General features: G+C 53.4%; 1 protein-coding gene and 1 pseudogene across 1 annotated transcript in view; both read right to left on the minus strand.

The window, feature by feature from the left end:
* The window catches only part of FAM171A2 (family with sequence similarity 171 member A2), a 10,797-nt gene extending 5,820 nt beyond the window's left edge, over positions 1-4,977 (minus strand). The window contains exons 1-3 of the mRNA XM_054459034.2: positions 4,721-4,977; positions 1,041-1,268; positions 715-807 (exon numbers count right to left, since the gene is read on the minus strand). Coding sequence (XP_054315009.2) covers positions 715-807; positions 1,041-1,268; positions 4,721-4,838 — 439 coding nt within the window. The 5' untranslated portion in view covers positions 4,839-4,977. The remainder of the gene's footprint in view (positions 1-714; positions 808-1,040; positions 1,269-4,720) is intronic.
* A 1,191-nt stretch (positions 4,978-6,168) lies between these two features.
* On the minus strand, positions 6,169-6,932 carry LOC129017832 (ribosomal protein uL30-like; annotated as a pseudogene).
* Positions 6,933-11,349: the final 4,417 nt, after the last annotated feature.

An 11,349-nucleotide genomic window follows, 5' to 3' on the forward strand; every position in this document is an offset into this window, starting at 1 on the left:
TCCTCTCCAGTGGAGGTGCCTCTGCTTCCCCTTCATTCCTGAGTCGAGGGCTGACCGCTCCGTTCGACAAGCTCTCACCCAGCCAGGTCCCCTCGCAGGTTAGGGCCGTCTCAGCACTGAAAGCAGCTGCCCTCCACTCCACTGCCCTGCCTGCTCTGGAACTATTTCAGGGCTTGCAATGATCTGTCTTCCTACTTGTCTGTGAATGTCCAAAGGCAAGGAGCGGGTCTTCTTCCTCACCGTGGTTCCCAGCACCAGCCACAATGCCTGGCACGGCCTAGGAGTTGAAGTAAGTACTAGCTGAGCGAGACGGAAAGCCTGGGGGTAGACCAGGACAGCTGCAGGCTTGCTCTGGGCCTTGCACTTCCTGTGCACCTGTGCATCCAGCAGGTGCACAACAAATCCGCGTAGACCCATTGAAGATAAAGGTGGCAGGGAAGGTAGGAATAGATGGAGAATAGAAACCACGAGAAGCCCCGATAACTGTAAACATTTATTGAACACCTTCTGTACTGTGTTTTTTCACTTTGTGATTTCTTACTCCAATTTGATGATGTAGGCACTAACCTTCCACATCTTACAGATGAGCAAATTATGGCTCAGAGAGGTGAAGTGACTTGCCCAAGGACACCCAGCTAATATAGGACAGTGGAGGTCTCTACACCCAGGTCAGGGGAAGGAAGAAGAGTTGGCGTGGGTGAGGGGGAGCCTTACCAGGAGAGCCTAGGAGAATGTGCACCAGGTCCTCATAGAGGATGAGCGTGGCCGGCCGCTCAGGGAGCAGGTAGAGGCTGACAGACGCATACACTGCGGGAGGGATGGCCAGTCAGCTCCAAGAAAGCCCACCGCCTACCCCCCAGCCAGGCACCCCCTCCATCTGAGTCCCAGAGGCTTCACCCTCCCTCAGCCCCCTCTGTGTACCCCTGCCCAGGCAGCAGCTGCTGGAAAGCCTCCCCCTCCACCCCCAAGGAGACTATTTTGGGAAGGGGCTGATGGAGGGTCAGCTGCTGTCCCCCCCCTCCACCTGCCCCTGCACTCACAGGGCAGCTTGTCAACACGCCAGGGCACAGAGTTGGTGAGGAAGCCAGGGCGGGCAGCAGTGACCAGCACCCAGGTGCCCAAGCGATAACTGAGGGGCAGGGTGGCCACACCCTCTGAGTCTGTGGTGCCAGCTGCCAGCAGAGTCCGGTTCCCAAACACATCCACTGAGGCCCGGGCCAGGGGCACCAGCTCCCCGCTCACATACACCTGCACCTTGATCAGGATCTCTGTGGGCAAGATGGGGCGAAAGGAGTGAGGACGAGGGAGGGGGAAAAAGAGCTGGGGGGAGCCCCAAGATCAGAGGAAGGAGCTGTGTTTGGGAGAGTCTTTGGGGCTGAGGCTAGAGAAGGCATGATTTAAGACCCAGCATTCACAGAGAACTCACTGAAACCTCCTATCAGCCCATGAAGGAGGTGGGACTATTCCCGTATTTCATCGTCTAACACATGCGTTGTGTCACATTTTCACAATTTTAAATTCAGGCTATGCCTATGATTGATGATGCCATCGTTATAACTGGCAGCATTTCTTCCTTTCTTACTGGTACTTGAAATCATGGTGCATCTTATAGTCAGTGGTGTATTGGATTTGATAATATATGCTCTTAGTCCATTTTACAGATAAGGAAACTGAGGCTTAGAGAGTTTAGATACTTGGACTACAGCTAAGTGGAGATCTGGGATCCAGACCTGGCAGTCTGCCTCTAGAAGCAACATTCTTAACCCCGGGCCTGGGGAGAGGGGAAGGACAGGAGGGCTGAGAAAGTCTAAGTAAAGCTGGGTCCGCAGGCGGAGAGAAGGGTCAAGATTCAGCAGTTTGAAAGGGAGGATGGAGGCTAGGGCAGAGTTTGGGGTCTTGGGAAGAAATTGACAGGGGACACTAGGAAACTGGTCATTCCCATCATTCATCCTTTTCCCAGAATGCTTTTCACAAGCCTGTTTCCCTTCAGATTTAGGGACTCACCCCAACCCCATGCCCAAACAAATTACTCTGGCCTCCTCCCCCTCACATGAACCGCCTGCCCCCTCCCAGCTGGTCAGCTACAGTCAGTCACCATGGCAACGCCCTCATTCCTCCCAGGAGATCAGGCAGGGAGCTGGGGCCCTGGCAAGGGGAAGGAGATCTGGGGGGGAGCAACCCAGGCCCAAGAGAACTATTGTGGAGGGGGCTGGGGAGGGAAGCCCAAGTCTTTTGCTTTCCAGGGATGCCTCTGCCCACAGCCAGAGGAGAGTATGGCCAGGCCATCAGGCAGGCATCCTGCCCTCAGATGGCGTGATGGGGAGGAACCAAGCCTTGAGTTGTTCCCATGGATTCTCCAGGCAGTCTCTCTGATCCAGGGCACCCCTTCCCATCAGCATAGCTCCTCCCTCAAGAACACACCTCACCCCTACCTTCCTGCTAACAAGGTGTGTCATGCATGTATGGACACCTCAGTGGGGGGCCCAGGAGACAGGTGGGGAGTGGGCTGAGTGCTGGATGCAAATCTAGTGGGGGTCGGGTACGGAAGGAAGAGTCTGGAGCTGAGAGCAGCAGGGCCTGGGGAGGTCAGGGTGCTGCGGAGACTTCAAGGAGAGGGAAGGCCTTAGAGTGGAGCCTGACACTCAGCAGTGACAGGTGTCTTAGCTCAGGCTCCCAACCCGGAGCCAGCGCCACGCCTGCCCTAGGCATCCCATCCAGCTGTTCCCCTGAGCCCACCTCCCCTCCCAGGCCAGAACCCAACCCTGCAGGGTGGGTGCACACTCCACTCACTCTCGCTCTCTGCTCTTCCAGGAAGCTGGCACCCCTCTACTGTTTTTTTGCACATTTGATGTGATTTAATTCTTATTTCAATTTGATGATGTAGGCACTATCCTTCCATGTCTTACAAATGAACAAATTATGGCTCAGAGAGGTTAAGTGACATGGGGTGGGGGGAGGGTAGAGCCTAGGAGGATGTGCACGAGGTCCTCATCCATCCCCCTGCCAACAGCCATTAGGAATTCTGAGAAGCCAGAAGGGCCTGGCTACTCCCACCTCCATCCTGGGCTTAGGAACAGCTGGATAGAGCAGCTGGGGAGAGGGACCCCGAGTCTGAGATATGGTCATTTGAGGGAATGCCTTGGGTTCAAAAGTCAGAGTTTCAGAAGAGGGAGGGGGCTGGGGAAACAAAACTGGGGTGGGCTGGTAAGGATCTGTGCCAACCTTGCGGGTGGGGGAGAAGGGGGCAGGTGCCTAGCAGATTCCCTTCCCCCTTCCTCTCAACCTGGGCTCCCTGCCAGCTGCCCCAGAGAACCCCCTATCCTGGCTCTATTCCAGCCAATTCCCTGGGCCCCTTCCCCTGAGGTGCAGGGACTTGAGGGGAGGGGCGTCCTAAGAAACTAGGGCTTCTTCGTACTAAGCAAAACCTCATCTCCTCCCCCAGAGAGCTGGGGGAGGCAGAAGGCGAACCCTACCCATTCCTCGAAGCCTGACATTCCATATAGTATCCACCTCTCCCGGCTCCAGGCCTGCCTCAATCCAGGAGGAAATCCGACCCCCTCTCTTCATCCGGACCCCACTTCCCTCATCCAGACCCCCCCACCCTGCTTTTCCTGCCAGTTCCTTAGTGTGGGGGGTGAGTAGTGAATACTGCTTCAGGCAGGGATGGGGCCCACAGGCAGGGGAGGGAGAGCAGGACCCGGGAGGTGGGCTCAGGACTGGAGTGGGCGGAGGCCCCTAAGCGTCCAGGCCTGCCTGTGGGGTGTGGAGTCAGGGTCTCGTTCCCCCACCCTTTCCTGCTGCAGGAGCCAGCCCCACCCCCACCTCACACACCCACCTGCGCCCGGTGAGTCGCTGGGAAGGGTCTCCTACACTGCGAAGGAGATGTGGGATGAGGAGGGGGTGATATGGGGGCGGGCAGGGGACAGGAGTGCCAGAAGGCCTGCTGAACGGGGACCCAGGCACCTGCCCTCCCAGCCGGCACTGCTCACAGCCAGCTAGCTCAGCATGGCTCCGCGACCACAAGCCTGCCATGCTCCCTCAGCTGGGAATCACAATGTACCCCCCTTTTCTCAGAGGCCCACAACTGCGGCTCGTCCTCCGTCATAGGCTCACAAGCATTTATTAGGTGCACCCCAAATTCTAAACCAGGGGGGCTGGCTGGGAGCTGTCAGGCTCCAGGGCAAAGAACCCCATTAGAGCAGTCAATCCCGCCCACAGCCTCACCCACTCCCACTTCTCCCCTCCCCCCTTCAAACCCAGCTCCAGGCTCCCAGCCTCCGGTCCCGGCCTAGGGTGGCAGCCGATGCCGGCGCCCCCACCCAGCTGAGGTCGGGAGCGAGGAACCCGCAGGGGGCTGCGGAGCAGGCGCCCGCCCCAGCCCGCCCCTGGGCGGGTGTCTTCGGTAGACAATGGCTCAGGCAGCAGCGCCTCGCGGACCAGGAGGGAGAAAAACAAATAGGGAGCGGGCGGCGGCGCAGAGCGTGGGGACCCTCGCCCTACCCATTGTGTCTCCCCAAGACCCCCGCCCTGGACGGCCTCCCTCTCCCCGCCTCCACTTTTCCCCAGAAGCGCCGACCCCAGATCGCTTAGCTCCCCCCACTCGAATCCAGGAAACCGAATACCCCTCAATTCACGAACGCCGCGAAGAGGGGGCTGACGGGCGGGAGCCTGATCAGGGGGCGCAGGCCCGCGATCGCGGCCCCTCCCGGCAGAGACTCACCCTGCGGGCTGGGGGGCTCCGGCGGCGACTTGCCGGGAGCCCGGGAGGCGCTGCCGAGCAGCAGCCCCAGCAGCGGCAACAGCCGCGCGAGGACACTGGGGCCACTCGCCGGCGGCATCGCGGGGCTAGGCCGGGCCCTAGCGGTCCATGGCTCCCGCCTGGTCCCGCTCGCCCGGCCCCGCGCAGCCCCAGCTCTGCGCCGCGCCTCGCAGCTCCGGCTCCCGCTCCGGCTGCGGCGCCCGCTCAGCGCGATTGTCTCCGCCCGGAGCCGCCGCAAGCGCCCCCTGCAGGCGGTGCGCCACACCGCTGCCCGCCCCCCCCGGCACCGCCCCCTCCCGGCCCCGCTCCGCCCTCCGCCCCCCAGTACTGCCCACCTTCAGCCCACCCCGCAGCCCCCAGCTCTGCGCTCGCAGACTCTGGGCTGCAAAGGAGTGTCGGGATTAGGGTACCATCACCCGGGTTCTTGGGTTTCGAGAGTCCCCAAAATTTGGTGCAAAATTTGTGTGTGTAGGTGGGGAGTGGCTATCGCTTACAACACTCTCAAGGGGTACGGTCATGAAAGTCTCAGAAAAGTGTAAGAACTCCCTGCTCGATGGCCCCCTTCTCCCGGCAAAACACCTAGGCAGTGCTGGGGTGATATCAGGGAAGGCCCCCTAGGCACCCCCCAAGTCTCTCTCTTTTTTTTTTTTTGAGACAGATTTTTTTTTTTTTTCAGAGACAAGTGAACATTTATTTTTGGGCCTTTCTTCCTATTTCAAGTCTTTTTCAAAACAAGGTCCCAGGAATCTCCAAATTCAATTATGTCCCTGGGCTTGGTCGACTGGTGCAGGAGTCTTAGGGAGCCTTGTACAAATGCTAGAGTTACTCATTTACCAACATTAAACTAAAACGCTGGAATTTTTCCTTGGAACTGGACTGTGATGAGAGGTGCTTGCCATGAACATAAGCTACTGTTTGTTTCTTCTCCTTCTTCTTCTTCTTCTTCTTCTTTTTTTTTTTTTTTTTTTTTTTTTTGAGACAGAGCCTTGCTCTGTTGCCCAGGCTGGAGTGCAGTGGAGTGATCTTAGCTCACTGCAACCTCTGCCTCCTGGGTTCAAGTGATTCTCCTGCCTCAGCCTCCCAAGTAGCTGGGACTACAGGTGCGCGCCACCATGCCTGGCTAATTTTTGTATTTTTAGTAGAGACAGAGTTTCACTATGTTGGCCAGGCTGGTCTTGAACTCCTGATCTCAGGTGATCTACCCACCTCGGCCTCCCAAAGTGCTGGGATTACAGGCGTGAGCTTCTGTCTTTTCTTTGACCCTTCCTTTCCAGTTTTTGAAGATAAAGCTGGAAATAATCTTCTCTGAAGATACTTGATAAAAATTCCCAAAAAAACAAAAACACATGCTTCTAGTACCCATGCTTCCACTTCATTAATAAAAATTTACTGCAGTTTGGCACCTGGGTCTAGTTCAGCTGGCGGATGAGCTGACTGATGTGTTCACCCTGACAGCCAGGTGTGCCCATCTCCTTGAGGAAGCCCACTCTATTTGTGGTAGCATGACGGGCCACTGAGAGGTAGAAAGGGTACAAGAACCATGAGATCTCCTGGAAATGCTTCCTTGGGAAGGCAATTTCATGAATGAGGCCTTCCAAGCAAACGACACCAAACTTCCCCAGGTGCTTCTCAATCACTGTTTTGTCTGTCAGAGGGATGGTCTTATTCTTGACCTTGGCTTGTCCATGTTTCAAAATGAGTTCCTGGACAGACTTCAGATTTGGAAATCCCCAGGTCACATAAGGTTCCACTATACGCAGCATTTTTAGGTTCTGGGGGGTGACTTTTACAAAGACACCACTAAAAATTTTCTTTAGGCAAAGTCTTACAATGGTTCTCTGCACCAGTAAACTCACGCCATCAGTTCTTTCGATGCGTACAACAAAGGCCAAGGAATGTTTATCTGGCAATTCCAAGGCATGATGTTTCACTTCTAGTCGTCAGAGATGCACTTTGTCACATTTCTGCCATCAGGAATCATGTAGGAATGATTCCAGTTGCTTAAACCTGAGCCCTTTTCCCTTCCTCTGCTCCTTCTTTGACAAAAGTGCCTGCTTTGCCTGGGTGGCTTTGAGGGCTTGGTAAGCCTTTTTTTCAGGAGATTTTCTAGAACCAAAGGGATTTTTCTTTGCTCTTGCTCCGCCATTTTTCTAGTGTTGCAGCTACTGATCATTAAGACAGAGTCTTTTGCTGTCGCCCAGGCTGGAGTGCAATGATGCAATCTCGGCTCACTGCAACCTCTGCCTTCTGAGTTCAAGAGATTCTTGTGCCTCAGCCTCCTGAGTAGCTGGAATTACAGATGCCTGTCACCATGCCCAGCTAATTTTTGTATTTTTAGTAGAGATGGGGTTTCACCGTGTTGGCCAGGCTGGTCTTGAACTTGTGACCTCAGGTGAGCCACCCGCCTCAGCCTCCCAAAGTGCTGGGATTACAGGTATGAGCCACCGTGCCTAGCCCTAAGTCTCTTATTAAGCCATTGGCAAGATAGCCTTCTGGTCTTCAGTCTTCCTTTAAAATGGGAGTCGTCATAATCTCTACCTCATAGGGGTGCTGTAACAACTAAACAAGATGTAATGGCCAAATAATGATGTAAAGAGTCTAGCACAAGCCTCACAGGAGCAGGGGCGTAATAAATGCTGTTACTGTTGGCCCAGGGTGAGGTAGGGACTCACCTGTGCCGAGGTAATATGATCCATTGCTGGGCAGTGCTAATGGCTAAGGAGTGTTTCCAGGGCTGGCAGCAGCCTTTCTCTTCCACCAGTTGGTGATTCTCAGTGGTCTTGGTTCTGGCTTTGTGAATGATAAACTGGGTCTCTCCTTTGTCCTCAGCCATTGAATCCCATATTTGAGGACAGCTATTGGCTTGCCCTAGTCCCAGCCAAGCTCTCTTTCCTTCCAGTTCAGTATTTCTGGTTGTCATCATCAATCAGTTTCCACCTGGCCAAATCCTTAACTGGTATCTCTTCCCTGGTTCTCTCTGGTTTGTCACCTTCTCTTTCTCACCGTGTGGTGGCCAACAGGGGACTGGATACCTAAGGCAAGGACCCCATTTCCCAGAGAACAGCAACCCTCCTGGTTGGGTCTTCTGATTTAAGGGGACATCATTATAAGCTTGTGGACAGAATGAAAACTGCCAGTGTAACTGTCTCTCTTCTTTCTTTCTCCCTTCCTTCTTCCCTTCTTCTTTTCATTTCTCTCTCTCTTTTCTTTTCTTTCTTTCTTTCTCTCTCTCTTTCTCTCTCTCTTTCTTTGTTTCCTTCCTTCCTTCTTTCTTTCTTTTTTTTTTTGATGGAGTCTTGCTCGGTCACCCAGGCTGGACTGCAGTGGCTGCGATCTTGGCTCACTGCAACCTCCGCCTCCCGGGTTCACGCTATTCTCCTGCCTCAGCCTCCTGAGTAGCTGGGACTACAGGTGCCCGCCACCACGCCTGGCTAATTTTTTTTGTATTTTTAGTAGAGACAGGGTTTCACTGTGTTAGTCAGGACGGTCTCGATCTCCTGACCTCGTGATCCACCCACCTCGGCCTCCCAAAGGGCTAGGATTACAGGCGTGAGCCACTGCGCCCAGCCTCTCTCTCTTTTCAACAGAAATTTCCATCTCACCAGATTTCCCAGTACTATTCTTATGTAACCAGTTTTTTGGAACCTCAACACAAGACTTAGCACTCATCCCTGGTGAATTTCATCTTGTTGGTTTCCACCCAACTTTACAATCTGTCAAGGCTGCTTTGAATCTGCTTCAGTCACCCATTGTGTTGGAACTCCCTCCCAGCCAGCAGCCATCTGCAGGGTGAAGAGTGGCTTCCTCTACCTCCATTCAAGGGACTCATGACAATGCCAGGCAGCCCGGGGCCAGGATGGAGCTTCATAGAGACCTCCTTCAGCTTTATCAGAATTGTTCAGGTCTAAATCTGAGTCTCTATGATCCAGCTCACATTTATGTCTTGTCTATAAGGACAAATGCCAAACGCTTTGCTGGATCAAGATAAGTTGTCTGGAGCCATCCAATCACAATGACAGAAGGAGGAGGCAATTTGGCTGGTGTTCAAGGATCACGGCTTAATCTTTTCTTAAATGCGTTCAGTCACCCAAATAGAAACCTGTTCCGAAACTTGCCATGCATGGATGTCAAAATATTCTTTTCAGAATTTACTATTTACACCTTTGGGTAGAATCAAATACCAACAGCTCTTGCTGTTGTATTGTTCATCAATGGCTTCCCCCAACACTTGGCGTCAAGTCCAAAGTCCTCCCCATGGCTACGGGGTGTTCCTGCCCCCATCCCCCATCTCCTGAACCCTCACCCACACCTGCCTCCAGCTACATGGGCCTCCTTGCTTTTTTTGAACACACTAAGCCAGCTCCTACCTCAGGGCCTTTTCACTGGCTGCTCTTTCTTTCCAGAACATTTTATCTTCATGTAGCTGCATGGCTCAGTCATTCATCTCCCTGCTTATCTCATCAAAGAGGCCTTCCCTGACCACCCTACCTCCAATGTTAGTAGCACCCCTCCAAACATCCACTATATTCTTTTTTTTTTTTTTTTTGAGACGGCGTGTCGCTGTGTTGCCTGGCTGGAGTGCAGTGGCACGATCCTGGCTCACTGCAGCCTCCACCTCCTGGGTTCAAGTGATTCTCCTGCCTCAGCCTCCTGAGTAGCTGGGATTACAGGTGCCCACCACCATGCCTGGCTAATTTTTGTATTTTTAGTAGAGACGGGGTTTCACCATGTTGGCCAGGCTGTTCTCCAACTCCTGACCTGAGGTGATCTGCCTGCCTCAACCTTCCAAATGCTGGGATTACAGGTGTGAGCCACCGCACCCGGCCCATCCACATACAATCTATCACTCTCTCGTCACCTTTATTTTCACTCACAGCACTGACTGCTACTAACCATACATTTATTTATTTGTTTACTTTACTTTTTACCTCTGGAATGTAAGTTCCAGGAGAGCAGGGACGTTGCTTTGTTCACTGCTGCATCCCAGCACTGGAATAGTGCCAGGCATGTGGTAGGTGCTCCATGATTATTGATTTTTATTTTTAATTAAAAATTTTTTTTTTAGCCAGGGTCTTAGTCTGTCACCCAGGCTGGAGTGTAGTGGTGAGATCAAGGCTCTCTGCAGCCTTGACCTCCTGGGCTCAAGCAATCCTCCTGCCTCAGCCTCCTGAGTACCTGGGTCTACAGGCACATACTGCCACATCTAGCGAGTAATTTTTATTTTTATTTTTATTTTTGAGACGGAGTTTGGCTCTTATTGCCCAGGCTGGAGTGCAATGGCACAATCTCGGCTCACTGCAACCTCTGCCGCCCGGGTTCAAGTGATTCTCCAGCCTCAGCCTCCCGAGTACCTGGGATTACAGGCACCTGCTACCACAGCCAGCTAATTTTTTGTATTTTTAGTGGAGACGGGGTTTCACCATGTTGCCCAGGCTGGTCTTGAGCTCCAGACCTCAGGTGATCCACCCACCTCGGCCTCCCAAAGTGCTGGGATTACAGGCATGAGCCACCTCTCCCGGACAATTTTAATTTTTTTTAGAGACAGGGTCTTTCTCTGTTGCTCAGGCTGGAGCGCAGTGGCACGATCATAGCTCACTGCAGCCAAAAACTCCTGGGCTCAAGCCATCTTCCTGCCTTAGCCTCCCAAAGTGCTAGGATTATAGGCATGAACCACCATGCCCGGCCAATAAATATTTATTGAACCCAGGAAGGAACAAATCCCTCAGGACTCCAGGGAGACCTCCCCACCTATGCTGCTCAGCTCTACTCACTAAAGCTGGAGAGCTGTCTTCCATCCTCATCCTCTTTCCTGGCTGAAGGCCCTTCTTGGTGGAGAGGAAGGGATGGCAGCAGGGTAGCCAGGCAGTGATGCTTGCTCCCTCCTCCCTGGCATGACGCTGCCTTCCTCAGGCAACAGCTGAGCCAGGCTCCCTCTGCCCCTTCTCACTCCAAACAGCTTTAAAGTCCTTTTTTGATAGGAAGGCAGGGAGAGCGTGTTATTTTTCCACACCTCAGGTCATTGTGAAGTTTACCCTTCCGAAATCATAACAAATGTGCTATTTAAAGCTGCCCTGGCTGGGTGAGGTGGCTCACGCCTGTAATCCCAGCACTTTGGGAGGCTGAGGTGGACGGATCACCTGAGGCCATGAGTTCAAGACCAGCCTGGCCAACATGGTGAAATCCCTTCTCTACTAAAAATACGAAAATTAACCAGGCGTGGTGGTGCACTCCTGTAGTCTCAGCTACTCAGGAGGCAGAGGCAGGAGAATTGATTGAACCCGTGAGGCGGAGATTGCAGTGAGCGGAGATCATACCATTGCACTCCAGCCTGGGCAAGAGTGAGATTCTGTCTCAAAAATAAATAAATAAATTAAATAAATAAATAAAGCTGCCCACCAAGGACACCCACTCACCTGCCCTCCCATCCCATCCTGCCCTTAGACATATTCATCTCCTTCCAGTCTTCCTTGAGGCCCTGCTGCCCTTTCTCCCTTTTTTCTTTTTTTTTGAGACAGAGTTTCACTCTTGTTGCCCAGGCTGGAGTGCAATGACACAATCTCAGCTCACTGCAAACTCCGCCTCCCAGATGC

Source organism: Pongo pygmaeus, chromosome 19 (genome assembly GCF_028885625.2).
Source record: "Pongo pygmaeus isolate AG05252 chromosome 19, NHGRI_mPonPyg2-v2.0_pri, whole genome shotgun sequence".
Lineage (NCBI taxonomy): Eukaryota > Metazoa > Chordata > Mammalia > Primates > Hominidae > Pongo > Pongo pygmaeus.